Source organism: Cheilinus undulatus, linkage group 9 (assembly GCF_018320785.1).
Source record: "Cheilinus undulatus linkage group 9, ASM1832078v1, whole genome shotgun sequence".
In the NCBI taxonomy this organism is placed as follows: Eukaryota; Metazoa; Chordata; class Actinopteri; order Labriformes; family Labridae; genus Cheilinus; species Cheilinus undulatus.
Genome location: NC_054873.1, coordinates 43,891,993 through 43,909,089, shown reverse-complemented (window position 1 = coordinate 43,909,089; position 17,097 = coordinate 43,891,993). Strand labels below are relative to the sequence as shown.

At 38.9% G+C, this 17,097-nt stretch overlaps 1 protein-coding gene across 2 annotated transcripts in view; it reads left to right on the top strand.

Annotated features, from left to right (window-relative positions):
- The window catches only part of gnao1a (guanine nucleotide binding protein (G protein), alpha activating activity polypeptide O, a), a 183,380-nt gene that overhangs the window by 29,491 nt on the left and 136,792 nt on the right, over positions 1-17,097 (top strand). For both annotated transcript variants that reach the window (XM_041794960.1, XM_041794959.1), the window contains exon 3: positions 16,796-16,937. In XM_041794960.1, coding sequence (XP_041650894.1) covers positions 16,796-16,937 — 142 coding nt within the window. The remainder of the gene's footprint in view (positions 1-16,795; positions 16,938-17,097) is intronic.

The window sequence follows — 17,097 nt, the reverse complement described above, 5'->3', positions numbered from 1 at the left end:
CAAGAGGAGACACAGATTATAAAAAGTTAAATAACTTTTGACACATAAATTAATGCCACTTAATTGTACCCCATTGAAGCAAAACATTGTGTCATTCCAGCGTCGCTATCCATGCCTTTGAAGCCCCTATGGAAGCTTTTCTAGTGAGCCTGGAACTTGACTTTCCAGGTCTTTAAAGATTAAATCCACACCAATATAAATTTTGAACGTCTTTTTATCAATTTTTAATCAATTTTTCAATCCTGCCATGCTAACCGCCATATTGTACCCCACAGTGCTTTACGACAGGCTGTGACAACTAATGGCAGGCTGTTCCGTCGTTGCGTCATGCTTTATCAAACTGTGCAACTAGGACTGTGCAGCTCCTGGTGGAGAAGACCTGAATAGATCATAATGGAGAGAAAGAGAGACAGAGAGCCTGTGATGTGGCTCTGTGTATCACTACAGACAGGAACTGCTTTGATTATGGGTAAAAAATAAAACCAATGCAAAGAAGTGCAATCTTTGTTTGTTTTTTTTTTGTGTGTGTGTAAATATGTGAATATTTTAAAGATTTTTTGTCACAGTATGATTAATTTTTCACTTTTTGCTCCCCAAGAGTTGGGAGAACAAGTCTGTGCAAAAAAAAAGTACTGACATGGTACCGGTACCAACACATACCTACTAGCTGATTTACAGAGCACATATATGGATACTTTATTTTGAGACCGTACAACCTAATAAAAGGCAAGAAATACTTTATGGAATTTATGTGATTTACATGTTAAGCTGAACTGGTTTTCTTTTCTTATCCCATGTTTGACTGGCATATTCTAAAGATATTTCTGAAAATCATTTATGACACCCAGGCAGCTTTTTTTCAAACCTATATATAAAAATAATTTAAGTAACATTACTGAAGCACACATATTCTTAAAGCTCAGGGCACTACATGGTCGATGTTTTACAAGCTTTTAAGAAAATAAGTGCATGCAAGACAAAAAGGTTAGCTTTTTGCATGAAGGGCTATTGTAACCTCCTTTTGCTCTGCACTTCTTTTCTTGGTGGGATTGTGTGCCATATTTGGCTCCAGGTGATTAGAGACCACTAACCAGCCTATTCTGAATCTGTGCCAGAAACTGCCAGCAATTGTAAAGTATTTCAGAACAAGAAGTTGATCAAATATTTAGAAAACCCACAAACTAAACTGCACAGATGCATAGCAAGAGGATTATAGTTCTTTTTTTAATTAAATTGTATCATATATTTAGCCTCATAGTGTAATTGCTGTAGTCATATTTTAAGTTTTCCAGAAAAATGAGGCACAGTGAATCAGCAGTGTTAGGAGAGTTTAGTTAAGCAGATATCATGATTTGGCCAAAAGATGACTTAGGCAATTATGCTATGACTCTAACGATACACTAACATCATTGGCATTGTTAAGGGTTTTACATAAAGCCTGGAGGTCAACTTAAACAGGAACTTTTTTTTTAAGTCATATTTAAACAATGTTGTGAACCAACATGAGACAAACACATATGATAATTTGAGCAGCATTTTAACTAAATCTGAATCTGAACACAGTAAAATCTCATTTAAGTCCCCCAAATAATGACATAGGCCATAATACACAGGCGTTGGTGCGGGCTGCTGGGTGTGACTCTTTGTATAGCTGTAGTTACCCAACTGTTAATTAGGCAACAGTTATGACACTGCACTCTCTGCAACTGTCAGCCTGAGCTTTTCAAGGTGAGCACCTATGTGAACGTGGTTTGTGTGGGTGGGTGGGGTTTGAGTGTTTCTTGACTGTTTCCCTGAGGAAATCCACCACTAGGGAGGGAGAAGGGATGTGTCAGCGCTGTGTTTTTAATTAATGCTTAATTGCAAATTTAAAAAAAAAACAAAACAGAAAAACAGGTGCAGAGGAGTTAAAAAGGAATAATTAAAAATGATGCAAGTGAAGATGACAGTCAGTGTGAGCGACTGACAGGGAACAAGTTTGAAGTTAGATAGAGGGTGCACAGAGAGTGAGTGAGGGAGACATTGGAGCACTGCATGAAAGAGGACTTGGCAGAGGACAGAGGCAGATAGAGATAACATGTGACAGTGAAACAGAGAGATAATGGCAGACAGATATAATGAGGTCTTCCCAGATGTAATACTGAACTGTAATTATTCTGCTCCCCTGTCTGCTTGGGTTAATACACTTGTGCGTGCAGCTCCTAACATCCCCACTGAACTAGTGTGAAGCAGACTGTGTCCCCTGGCACAAGAACTCTCTGTCAGCACATGACCAAACCTGGAGCCAGCGCTCCTCTCCAGCAGGGGAGACATTGTTAGACTCAAAAACTGATCGAGGATTAGGCCTCCTGAAGCTCCTTTGGGGATGTAGAAATGCAGCGGCTCTGCTCATTATTCTGGACGTCAGTGGATAAGATACAAGCAACAGAGGGGGAACAGTTTTAAAAAGCAAACACTGTTTGGAGATGAATATTTATTCATGAAGCGTAAATGCATTAAATATGATCATTGATTCAATCTTGTAGAACAGGGATGTACACGATTAGACAGTCAGATATATTTAAGACCCTCCCCAGTCTGCACCAAAATCAGTAGTTAGTTGAACTAAATATGTTTGCAACCACGATTCCAAAAAACTTGGGGCACTGTTGCAGTAATAATGCAAAAAATTGCAAATCTCATAAACATGTATTTTATTCATAAGACAAACAACATATTCGATGTTGCTGTTTCATGAAAAATATAAGCTCATTATGAGATTCATGACAGCAACACATCTCAAAAAAACTAGGGACAGGACATAAAAGACTGGAAAATTTAGCGGAGGAGCATTTTGCAACTAATTTGGTTTATTTTCAACAGGTTAGTAAAATGACTCGGTATAAAATGAGCATTTTAGAGAAGCAGACTGTCCCAGAAGTAAAGACAGCAGAGGTTCACCGGTAAAATTGCAGAAAATTTTTCTCAATGCAAAATTGAAAGACTTTGAATTTCCTCCTCATCTACAGTACACAATATCATGAAAAGATTCAGAGAATCAGGGGGACAAGACTGAATGTCAGTATTGGATGCTTGTGTTCTTCAGGTCCTCAGGTGGCACTGGTATGATTCTGTACTGGTAATCACTCTATGGGCTAGGGAGCACAAGAAATCGCTCATCAACGCAGTTGGCTGTACCATCCGCAAATGCAAGTTAAAACTGTATCACGCGAAGAAAAACGTACATGTGAACATAATCCAGAAATGTCGCTGACTTCTCTGGGTCCATTTAAAATGAACTGAGGCAAAATGGAAAACTGTTCTGTGGTCAGAAAAATATATATCTATATTTTTTGTTGGGAACCATGGACACCTTGTCCTGTGGACTAAAGAGGAGAGGGATCATCCAGCTTGTTATCTTGGCACAGTCCAAAAGCCAGCATCTCTGATGGTATGGGGTTGCATTAGTGCCTATGCTGTGGGCAGTTTGCACATTTGAAAAGGCACTATCAATGCTGAAAAGTAGATAGAGGTATTAGGGCAACATATGCTCCCATCGAGGCACCGGCTCTTATTTGTTTACACAATTGATTACTGTATATCAGCTAGAACAGTGTTTCCCAACCATTTTTTTCCTTGGAGCCCCACCCCATATGTACCTAACAGAAGTGGAGCCCCCCCCAGGACCCAAGATAGAAGAAAAACAGACACACTGCCATCAAAAATCTACATAGATTTTTATTGTTTCACTGATAAATCTGTATAAAGGCCTATGCATGTTTTTCTTATCAAAAGACCTTTGTATAAACTACTTAGTAACTGTCTTATCCTGGTTTTAGTCCATATGCAAATCTAATTTTGGCAGCCTCAGAGTAGACAAATGAACAGTTGAATATTTTGCCATGCCCTCTTTTGTCCATGTTTAAGGTTTATTAATCAGCTCAACTCCTCTGTTTTTTTGTTCGTAGTACTCTGATGTGTACTGTTCTGTGTGCAGGTCAGAGATGGAAGGTGAACCTAAGCATGGGGGCAGAGTTTCTGAGGCCAAAGAATGACTGGATTTCCTCTGGAAAAGGGAAAAAACAGCACCAGTTTCAGCTGATAATTCCTGCTTGTTTATGCTCTTCTCTGTAGAACAGCTGTCTTCAAATTTGAGTTCTTGATGGGATGTGAAATGATGGCAGGGTAAGGCTCCATGCCAATAGCTCAGGGAGTCTGTAGAAACAACCACTTTGTTGATACTTTGCAAATCAGCTTCTCAATTCTGCAGCTTTTTCTTCTTCTTCACATTTGTAGCTGTTGTTTGCAGAGATGGTGGCTTGTACTCAACAAACAAACACCATCGGTTCATGGAAGCCTTCTGCCTCCAACAAAAACTTAATGGGTCCTATCTCATTCACCATTTTTGATAATAGCATGCTAATCTTCTCTGCTCTGGTGATGTCACAACAAAGTGTGCTAACAGAGCTAGCAAATTATTTGTGCTACTACCAGCTGTCTGTCTCAGCTGGTTTCTTCATGTGCTAAGTACAAGTGGTTACGTAAGCATTGAACTAGATTTTCTTCTATGTGCAAGTTGAACTCAACATTTCCTCTAAGTTATTGATCCAACTAGTTCTCATTGGTCTATTAATCACAGAGAAAACACCTCAGCCTTCATTTGTGAGTGTTTTCCTTTCTGTTTGTTTATCAGCATGTGTGCTAAACTGGCTACTATTGGCAGCATCCAGCATTAAAGTTAGTGCTTTTTTTTTTTTTTTTTTTAACTGGGGCTGTTAACATGAACTAATAAAAGGTAATGATGTATTATAGCTGGCTTGAAAACCGCCATGTAAAACCTAAGTATTCCCTCAAAACAGCCTAAAAAACTTGACTTTACATTCTCAAACCATCAATTTTTGGAATTGTATGGAAGCGAAAGAGGCTAAAACCAACACATGCTCCTTACAGCATGCAATTTAGCAAATCAAGTTGCTGTTTGTTGGTCACATTTCTTAAACACAATAAGGTAATCCAAAGTGTGCCAACATTGCAATGGGTCTTGTGTGTAGAAGCGCACCAGTGCCTCAGATCTGTCAAATAAAGTGGCTAAACTGACCAGTGATTCTGGTGCTGACTAACGAGGGTTTGATATTTATCAGTTTAGTCAGTTAATTTTGCACATTCAAAGGCGTAAATGGTGCTTGGTGTTAAATGTAAATAGTTAAACGTAGAGTGAACAGTCTTAGTAATTGATCGGCACAGTCTGGAGTGGTGGGCTTCCTGATTGACACCATCATCCCTGAGGCAGCGCCACTAGTACTGCTGAAAACGTGGTGACGAGCCCGGGGCAGGGAGATACGTGTGAGACAGTGTGTGCTCAGGATGCTGCTGCTTGACCTCAAAGTGTGATGGCAAGTGAGTGAAGCCAAATGGCAGAGCAGCTGATGCCTCTGCTTCTCTGTGAGTGTCAGTGGAGGTGGGGGCTGTTACTGACACCTTTGGTTATTTATAGCTTCTGTTTTCAGATTATCTCCTCCTTCTTTCACTCTGTCTCTCATACCATCATTATCACCCATCAAATTCTTCTTCCCTCTTTATTCTTTACACTTAGTTTAACACACAAACACGCACACAGTGTAAGTAACGGAGTCCGGCAGGAGCTCACAGGAGTTGGTATGCGTGCACTTTGTCACAGCATAAGAGCTCTGTTGACAGGGACCACAAAGTGAGTGGAAGCACAGGATAGAGATAAAGAACCAATCAGCTGAGGATTTGTGTGTGTGTGCTGTACATGTATGTGTGTGTGTTGTGTGTGTGTGTTTGTAGAAACAATGCTGAACAGAGATAAAGGCCTAATTGCACAGTGTGGGTTATTGGCTTTGTGTTTGTGTGTTCACATGAGTAGGTGTGAGGATAAAAATATGACTGTGGTGGATAATGGGAGACAGAGAGGAGAGAGGCAGGCATGTTGTGATTGATATGATTTCAGAGTGTTTGTGTAAAGCATATTCAGAAGAAAAGTCTCACTGATGTTCTGTCTTGTTTTTTTTTTTATCTTGTAGTTTGTATTCTATGATAACCTGATGTCAGATCGACTGTTTCAACTATCCATTGCATGGATATATTTGACATTAATCTGGGAAAGCTCCCATAGAAAGTGTCTGGGAAGGGTTAGACTTTTTAAAAAACTCTCAAAGGGTGATTGGAGGAACGTTCTGTCTGTCACATTCATGACGGACTCATCAGAGCGACAAGACAAAATGACGTACGCATGTGGTACTTCTGAGCTGACAGACTACCGCTGCCGTAGACTGTTAATGGTGGAGCTTCTTGGTAGGGATGAACAATATTGGATTTTTGCAGAGATCCGATATTTAATGATTTATTTTTGCTGATACCACTATCGATACCGATATTTTGATATGTTTTACATAGCCTAACTAAAAACTCAGTCCTTTGAACTCATTTTAAGGTTTGAGGATGAAAAAAGAAACAAACATTTTTTCTAAAAACACGCATTAAAGTTTAAATAATGAGGATAAATAAAGAAAAAGATCTCATCTTACATAGCTCTGTTAGTCCAGCCTAAAATTTCACTAATTTATTAGTATATATGACCAAATTTTACAGTTGATATTAGGGCTGAACGATTTGCAAAAATAATCTAATTGCAATTTTTTCCCCCAGGTAATGCAATTGGAATTTAATATGCATTTATTCTTGGGTTAATCTTGTGTTGTTTTATTTTTTGACAAATTCAAGCAATAAATAATTCCATAAATAAGACCATGTGTATTGAAAACAACAAAATTATTACAAAGCACTTAATCCACATGAATCTGAATATGGGGGTGCAACAAGCTTCAAGCTGTAAAGGAGGCAGCTGGGGTGGGGGCGTTGAGGCTGGTTACCAGCTGATCGCAGCTTGGGGTAGGACTTTCGTGACGTACCGCTAAACTTCATCAGTTTTAGATAGAATGAGCTAACTATTTTTGCTCGTATTGCAATTGTCATTTGGTTTGTTTAAGGGCATTGTCATTTTTATGTCACTCATTTTGATTAAGAAGAACACACATAAAACATAAAAAAGGAGGATTTTTGTAATCCATTAAAAAAATTCAGACTTGAATTTTTGCATAATGTGCATAAAATCTCTGCCGCTGCAAAAGATCAATTTATTAAACTGGTATTTTGACAGATTTCAAGTTAAATGAATATTGCAACTTCTGTGATTTGAAAATTGCAGCAGGCCATATTGGGATTTTACCTAATTTACGATTACTTTTCCAGCCCTAGTTGACATATGCTAATAATCACAAACAAAATATTGGATTTATTTATCTACAGAAATTTTGATATCTGCAGATACCGATACCAGGCTAATAATATCGTGCATCCCTACTTCTTGGTGAATAAAATTGATGCCAAAGCTGGTCAGGCGCTGTGCAAAAACATCTTCTCTGCCAAGACAAGCAATCACTCTTTGCTGTTGTGTTTAAAAAGAAAATGTGGACCAGTTCTGATTAAACTGCCACTTTCCTCCAGCTACATCCGAGCTAACAGCTACAGCGGCAACAGCCATTGGATACCCTGACAAACCCCACCTGTAATGATCGCAAACTCATGCCAAAGCAGACGGGAGACAAGTGAAAGCATCTTTTCTATCTTGAGAAGCTTTCAGTGTGGCTCTCTGCTCTTGTTTTAATAAAGACATGCGGTCCAGTTCTGACAAAACTGCTGCTGTGGCTGAACTTATGCTGAAGCAGGTTGGCAGAAGAGTGACATCTTTCCCATCATGAAAACCTTTAATGTTGTTTTTACTGCTGAGTGTATGCAGGAATGTGGTCAAGTTAGGGTAAAATTGAAGATATTCTGAGGTGCTTCTGAGCTAATCCTTACACAAACAGCAAACAGCTAGTATAATGACATGACCCCACCCATAGCTACCACCTTGTTCTCCTCTAATGGTCTGATTGGTCCGAACAGCGTTCGGTTCGGTACAAATGTTGCCTGATGTCTGGCAAATCATCTGCTTTCCAAGGTTAGTTTCATTGATGTCAGAGATGAAAACATTGTGTATTATTGTCTGCTATTCATTTACTGGGTCTGGATGAGATAAAATGTAAATAGTTCAGTCTGCTTGGCACCACCGTCGCCTTCACACTAAACACTCTAGTTCCTTATTTTAAGGTTGACTAAAGACATGTGGGTCAGTGACGTGACACATACTATTGTGTCCAAATCCAATATTTCCTTTTGACAAGAAAAAACCAAATCAATTCATGACATTTGTTTTACAAATGTACGTTGTTTGAATACATTTTCGGTAAACAATAAGTGTTTTCATATTTTGGCAACCTAAAGCTTAAAAATGTGAGGTGGTGCAAATGCTGTTTAATTGTTTTTGTCTGCTGCTTTTGCAACAACATGATGCATGTGTTTATGCCTATAAAGCACATTTGAGATTTGAAGATTTGAGTGGAAAGGATGGAATGGCCTGCCAGCAGTCCTGACCTCAACCCCTTTGAACACCTGTGGGATCAGCTTGGGTGTATTGTTCATCCCAGAGTGACCAACACAACCACACTAGCTGACTGGCAACAAATGCTGGTTGAAGAATGGGATGCCATTCCACAGCAGTGTGTGACCATCATGAGGAGGAGCCAGGCTGTTGTGGCTATGTATGGTTCTTCTACACGCTACTGAGGCTCCTGTTTGTTAAATGGATAAATTGTTAAATTGCCGGTCTGTCTTGCTTTCTTCAGACTTCAACCATCCAATCCACCAAACACCAAACAAGAGTCAGTGGCAGAATCAGCTGTTTGGCATTGGCAGAGAAGATTTGGCAAATTTTCAAGTATGCAACCCACATACTCAGCTCTGCTGCTCATCCCACAAATGCATGTTCCTTACAAATGTGGCACCATTTAAAAGGGAAGTAGACTGACTTTTCAAGGGTGTAAGATTTATTGCCAAGAAGCATTGTTACAACAAAGAAATAATCTGCCAAACACAAACTTACTCAAAAATTGATTTCACACATGAGACTTGTTAGAAGACATTATTACACACATAACATAATGTATTAAATCTATTTTGAGAAAACTTTATAATATTCACATTTTGAATTCTTGTATGTACTGACCCACTTTCATTTATAGCACATGCTGTCAGTTACACCCATTTAGAGACATCACTCTTAAATGTGAATTCCGTTTAGTGCTAAAAAGCATATACATACCACTGATGTGCTTTTGTAATAAAATATAACAGCACACATGACCCTGGAGGGAGGATTTGAAGGTTGCATTGATCCACTCCACGTCCCACTGGGCCACGGTGCTGAAGAGTAATCATCATCACTTGATTATATATAAGCTGGCCAATCAGAGGGGCTCATCTAGCTTGAAGGCTGCTGCTGACATCTGTTGAGATGCTCGTGTTAACATGGCGGCACACTTGTAAGTTCTTAAGAACATAACAAGTGTCAAACTATCTGATTCTCAGTTTTATAGTATAAAACTGAATGCCTTTTAAGAAATGACTACCTGATATAAACCAGTAGAAAACAGAAAAGATGTGTGATCTTAGTGATCTTAGTAGACAAACTGGTCATTTTAAAATAATGACAGTTTAGTTTTTCAAATATTCAGTGTCATATTTGCCGGGGCAGTGTCTACCATGTCTTCTTTTTAAATGGCAGTTGTATGGCTATATCTGCTGTCTGTAAACATTCTTTGACTTTGTGATTTCCTGTTAGCATAAAATGCCTGGCTTCAATTAAACCCTGCCACACACTTCTAAAATACAAATCAGATCATTATCGACCTTGAACTGGTATTATCTTTAAGCATCAGAGACAAAGATAGTTTAACATGTTTATTGATTGCCTACAGACATCTGTTGTTTCATTTAACAACAGCTATTAGGCTCCAAAAATGGCAGCCATCTAATAATATCATGGAACAATGTCGCTGTTTAATTGTCCATATGTGTGTCTCTCTGTCCATCTGTCTGACTCGGTGTGAAACTAAACTATGTTTCAGGTCAGTGTGCAGATTGTGCCAAAGCCACACACACACTGAAACACACACAAATACATCCCCTCTCTTCGCTGACAGAAGGGCTTGGAGAGAGGGTAATGAGAAAAGGTCCTCATGCATGAAAGCTCACGTCAGCAGGGCCAGCCCCACACACACACACACACACATGCCCGCTAACACAAACTCTTGATCCACCAATAAAAGCATTCTCAAGACACTTAAATCTGTGCTTTGTTATGTTTTTTTACTTTTCTTACTGCTTTTGTATTTGCAGATACCATTCCTGCTTTCTCCATTCCTTCCTGGTCTAATAAGATCATGATGCTAGCTAGCCTCGGCACAGGGACAGACAACCTAAACAGAGCAGTTGGACAGAGATGGGACAGGAGCTGAGTGTCAGCTGGACAGCAGCGAAGAATAAGTGGGGGTAAAGAGAGCATCAGGGAGCCTTTTTAAGGTGGTTTTCTTTACACCCCATGATCAGAGCAGGGCTGAAGGATATTGAAAAAAACATACATCGTGATAATTTTGCTTTCTGCAGTATTTTTTTAATTTAAAAAAGAAAAGATTCTAGATACATACAGTGTCTTTAATGTGCATTGAATAAATCTTCAATCAAATACTTTTTCCCACTTCTTATAACAGTCTTTAAAAGTGCGGTGTGTAATATTTAGCCTAGTAGCATTTAGCTGAACAAACTTGGTAAAATAAAGCAAATCATTTCTAAGACGGTCTATCTAAATAAGTGTTTAGTCATCTAAATTCAAAAATAGTTATTATTAAAAAAAACAACAACTCAGAATAAACCTTTAATTCAAACATAGGGAGGGTCCCCTCCATGGATGCCGCCATCTTGGATTTTTACATGTTTCCATGGTAACATAGAGGAAAAAAGGATAAATAAAGTTATTTTATTGTATTGTATTGTATTCACATTACAGATACACATTAAATTCAACTGGCTGCCACAGTTTTCAGCAGAGAAATGCAATCTAGAACCCACTTCTAGATGTTGATAGACAGTTGAACACACTGCACCTTTAAGTCAATTTCTGATACAAAATCTCAACCCTCTCATAGTTTCAGTAGATTGTCTGTTCTAACAACAGGTTTGACACACTGGAGCCACAAGTCTCTTTACAAATTTCACAAACAAAATTTAGAGGTGCTCAATATTGGATTTTTGCTGATATCCAACATGAATGGTATTTACAAATACATATATATTGATACTGATATCTAAATGTAGTTAAGATCCAAAACTTGAATGTTTAAAACACAATTTAATATTTGGGATGAACAGATTTTGATCCTTAAAACAGACTTTAAAAGTTGAATGAATGACGATGGATACGGCTAATATTTACAGCTGATAGGCAGATTTTTATAGTCAAATTATTGGCTATAAATATTAAGCAGACATTTTCATGTCTATATTAATATTGCCAATACCAATATCATGCTAATAAAATTTTGCATCCCTAACACATTTCTTGGTCGTTATTGTGAAACTTAAAAATGATTAACCATTTCCGATGAACACAATCAGTGACATGTCCATGTCTTCAACATTAACAAGGACCAAAACAGGTCGTTGCTTAGAGGTCGGAGAAAAAATGATTCTTAGATGCATTGTGATGTGAAAGTGGAAGATTCTGAATTGACTTATAAATGTCCAATAATCAATAATAATTTAAATAATTAATACTGTGGAATAGCAGAAACAAAAGTTTGAACTCTGACTAGCAGCACGTAACAGCAAGATTTAGATTACCAGTTGTTCATCTGGAGAAAAGGACTTTTTTATGTTTGTGATTTCAGATATGTTACAAAGAAAGGATGCTGCTACATTTGGGTCAGTGCAATTGTAAATTTCCAGTTTACACACATCTTCCATTAGAGGATAGTGGAAATTTAATATCTCTTTTTTTTTCTTAACACAAATGTAATGTTTTTATGACGTTTGACACAGTGAGAACAACAGAAATGTGCAAAATAATTCCATCAAAATGCACCAATAATAGATTAAGAATCAAATTGTATCCCTATGAATCATAATCAAATCAAATCACGAGGTCCTTAAAGATTCCCACCTCTAGTGTTGCTGATAGCAGAAACACGCTCACTTTTCTCAAGCTCCACCTTGTGATGAGTGTCTGCCTCCAACATCATTTTGGTGTATCTGTGATAGCAGCATCACCTGTAGCCTGTATGTTTACATGCATGCTCAGCTCACTTATCTGACTACTGATGATGATATCAGACACACTTTTTGGAAAGCCCCTGCCTCTGGTTTTCCTCAAACCAACACAGAAACAGCAGCATGATGAGCCTTAAGCCATCTGAACAGTAGCCCTCTCTCCTCCCCTCACATGACAGAATCATTAAATCTTAGAGCCAGCAGACAGAAAAATGCATGTTAAAAAGACTTAATGCATTTCATTAAAACAAACCAGGCTCACCTCTTCTATTGACAACTTTACTTTGTGTGTTAAACTCCCTTAGAAAAAATTGCAGTATAACCTATTCACCAACATACAGTACCTGCATACCTGTCTAACTGCTCTACTGTGCCTTTGTACATACTTTTCTAATGTTTATTTTCTATTTTTATTTTGCAACAGATTTTCTGTGATAACCTATTTAAGTTCCTAGCCTCTTAATATTTTTATTAGCAACATAATTCTTTTACTATCATCTTAATGATTTTAAATCTGGTGAATTTTTAGTTTTTTTGACAAGACCAACAGACCTGGTTCTAGACCATTCTAGGTCTTTTCCTTGGTCCTCCTTAAACTTTTAAAGTGTGTTTTTAGGGACTGAAGTTTTATGTGTGAAGTACATCCATATATCAGTATCACTATTGATACCACCTAAAATGTATTTGTAAATACTGGCAAATCAGTGACCAGCAGGAATCCAATAATGTGCATCCCTAACCACTACATGTTCACATTGTCATTGCTATTGAAAAGCAAGACACCATTCAGTCACTCTCCACTCCCCACTCTCGCTCTCAACCCAGTTTCAGACTCTGCCCACTGTCTTTTCTACAAATAAAGGCACAGAAGCCCTCAAAAGAAAGCTCTCTGATTGAGAGTAAGTTCTCAGGTCACCTCTTTGGTGTGTGGAACGATTCAGTATTTCAATACTGAAGCAAAGAAAATAAACTAAATATCAAACTAGAACAAAGAGGCGCAAGACAAAAATACATTTCTCTGCCATCAGGCAGTCAGTGTGCTCAGTATAAAACCAAACCATTCACTTAGATGTAATGTAGATCTGTGCTTTGGCGTTCTGTGTGAAAGTCACTGATGTAAACAAAAGCCTGCTGGTTTAAGATGAAACTGGCAGGCTGCCTGATTGATCTGAAACCTGACACTGAACAGGACCGCACTGTCCTCTGGACCACAAATACACCCATCCACACAATTTAAACATGCTCACACATGTCAGCTTACATATGCAGTTCACACTTTTGTAAGAATAAAGACACACAGTAACACATGTGCAGGGACTGAATAGTGTGAGTTTTTAGTCAGCATTGGATGAAGTCTGAAAAATCAGTCTACATTTACAAATCTATGTTTAAGCATATATTTATAAAAAAAGAGTTCACTAATCTCGTTGAAGATTTGTGAATAGTATTGGAACAAAATAAGCCCACATATGGGGCTTTTCCACTATGACTTTTGGTCATGCCGAGCCAAACCAAGCTGTGCTGATTTGCTTTTCCATCACCAGTTTGGCCGCGCTGAGAATGGTTCTGCTCGGTTCCCACTGTGCGATTTGCCAGAGGGATTTAACCCTTCTACTTCAGATTTTTTTTTTTTTTTGTGGAAGGTTCTGCCCTTCCAAATACAGATATGGACTGTTGCCCAGATTGGTGTGACATTTATCCCTTGCAATCGATCTAAAGAAGTCATGCCAAAAAAAAAAATGCCTATTGGTATCAGCTCATGCACAGGCATCAGTTAGATCTTTATTTTCACTTCATCATCAGCTTCATCTTCATCGCCATGAGTGTGCTTCTTTGAAGATGCTGAATAGTCATTGGCTGTGTGGCTTAGCTTTGCAGGGCAAATGTGTAAAAGAGTCATTCCGCTCATAAAAGATATGTATGGGAGGTATAACCATCAGATCATCACTTTAGTGTGTCAGAGGATGATGGGGGGCAGAGCCTCAATGATGGGTATTCATGCTGCTGTAAAGTGGGAGATACAGAGCTAGACAGGTGCACTATAAGGTAATAGAGATGAGTGTGGTCGTCTGAGCAGTATAAGGCTAATAAGCTTCAGGTCTTGTTCATTTATCTTTGGGGCTGTCCATCTGAATTGCCTAACAGTGTTGCCCAACCTGCATCTGCCCGTCTGGATTAGGTTTTTTTCTACCGTCCTGTCTGTTGTTCTTGGCTGCCTTTCTCTTTGCTATCTCTTTATTTCCATGCCCAGTCATTCCTTTAGTCAGCGTGTCCACCTGGCGAACTGTCTGTCATCAAGTCCTCCTGTCTTTGAGTCTGTCTGCCTGTCTGCTGGTTTGTCCTTGTGTTCGCTGCTTTTAGAGACAGGCTGACATTTACACCAGCAGGATGGGCTGCTGGTAGCACCGTGTGCCTAAATGTCAGCTCAGCCTACTGGTAATGCCCTCTCTGCCCGCTCTCCAGCTCTCTCTGTCCTCTGTGGTTTTGTTGTAAGCTTTCCTTAACCACCTGTGTTTCTCTCAGATGTTTTAACCCAATTTATCATGACCCTCCTCAGACCTTTTTTACCTAATGCTGCTGTTAGACCCTTGACATCTTTGACTTTTTTCAGTCCTTTTCACTTCATCTATTCTGTCAATACTCTGAATGTATGTTAGTAAAGTGTCCCATGTTCTGAGTTTTTGTAGAGTGCCTAGGGAAGAAACCTTTGTTGATGACCTTTGATAATTATGCCTGAAAACCCTGATATATTTGTGATTGATTATCAAACAGGATTACTCATTGATTGAACAAAATCTGCTTCTGTGTGAATTTATGATAATTAAATTTTATTTTATTGCCTTGAGGGCACTTAAATATTTCAGAACGTCAAACAAATTTTAATATTAGACAAAGATAGCTTGAATAAACACAAAATACAGTTTTAAATGATGATTTAATTTATTAAAGGAAAAAGCCATCCAAACCTAGCTGGCCTTATGTGAAAAATTGCCCCCTAAACCTAGTAACTGGTTGTACCACCCTTGGTGGCAACAACTGCAGGCAAGCCCTGAGGAATTTTGGATCACTCTTCCTTGCAGAATTGTTTTAATTCAGGTAGATTGGAGGGTTTTTGAGCATAACCACAGCATCAAAGTTGGGTTCAAGTCCAGATGTTGATTTGGCCACTCCAAAATCTTTTTATGCCATTCAGAGGTGGACTTGCTGGTATGTTTGGAGTCATTGTCCTGCTGCATAACACAAGTGTGCTTGAGTCTGCAGTCATGAACTGATAGCCGGACATTGTCCTTCTGGATTTTCTGGTAGAGAGCAGATTTCTTGGTTCCATCAATTTTAACAAGTGGCCCAGGTCCTGAAGCAGCAAAGCAGACCCAGTCCATCACACCGCCACCATCATGTTTGACTGTCGATTTCCTTTTATGAGATGGTCTGTTAGTTATACTCCAGATGCTACCAAATGCACACCTTCCAAAAAGTTCAACTTTTGTCTCATCCGTCCAAAAAGATCTTCCATCAAGATGTTTTTTTTTTTTTTTTTTTTTTTTTTTGGGCTTGAGATGAGCCACTGTACTGTTCTTGGTCAGCATTAGATCTGGCCTTGGAACTCCTCCATGGATGCCATTTTTGCCCAGTGTCTTTCTGATGGTTGAGTCATGAACTCTGACCTTAACTGAGTCAAGTGAGGCCTGCAGTTCTTTGGATGTCTTTCTGGGTTCTTTTGTGACTTTCTGGATGGTTCATCAGTGCACTCTGCGTGTAATTTTGGTGGGCTGGATACTCCAGGGAAGGTTACTATTTTTCTACATTTGTGGATAATGGCTCTCACTGTGGTTTGCTGGAGTCCCAAAGCTTGACAAATGGCCTTTTAACCCTTTCCAGACTGATAGATGTCAATGATCTTTTCCCCATCTGTTCTTGAATTTCTTGAGATCTTGTAGCCCACTTCACTTTGTCAGACAGGTTCTAGTCCAGGGATTTCTTGACTGGGTTATAATCAGGCCTGGGTCTGGCTAATTCATGATTTAACAATGGGGGGCAAACACTTTTTCCACATAGGGCATGGTGGCTTTGGAAGCCTTTTCCCTTAATAAAGTAAATCATCATTTAAAAACTGCATTTTATATTTACTTAGGTTTTCTTTGTGTAATATTAAAATATGTTTGATGATCTGAAACACTTGATTGTGACAAATATGCAAAAAAATGAAACGGGAAGGGGGCAGTTATCTTTTCTCAGCCCTGCATTTTTGCATCTTTCCAAGTCCAATCTCTCAAATCCAGAGTGGTTCCATATGGCTGCATCTCTGTCATCTTCATCTCTCTTGCTTGGCATGCGGTACAGTCATCATTTAATCTCAATTATCTTATTTTCATGATCGTAGGAAGCCAAATTGTAATTGAAACTAATATTTGATTAATCAGCCAGCACTACTTGGCAGAATTGTTTCTCAGGCGTTCTTTCTCATCATTAATTTCCATCCATCTATGTTTGTATAATCGTCTGTATGTGTGTACATGACTGCGACTGTATATACCAGATGTCAAATGTTCTTGGCCCACTGACTAATGCATTTATATTTGTGTGTGTTCAGGATCATCCATGAGGACGGTTTCTCTGGTGACGACGTAAAGCAGTACAAGCCCGTGGTTTACAGCAACACCATCCAGTCTCTGGCGGCCATCGTGCGTGCCATGGACACACTGGGATTGGAGTACGGAGACAAAGAACGGAAGGTCAGCACTCAACCCCCGTGCTCATACACATGTCACAAAATTTATGGTGTATAATGAGATACAGTTGCACAGACACGTGAGAGGAAGGCCTCAAGATTGTGTATACGCTCAAGTCAGAAAGTGTTTATTGAATGAGGCTAAATGAAGATGTCAACATAAA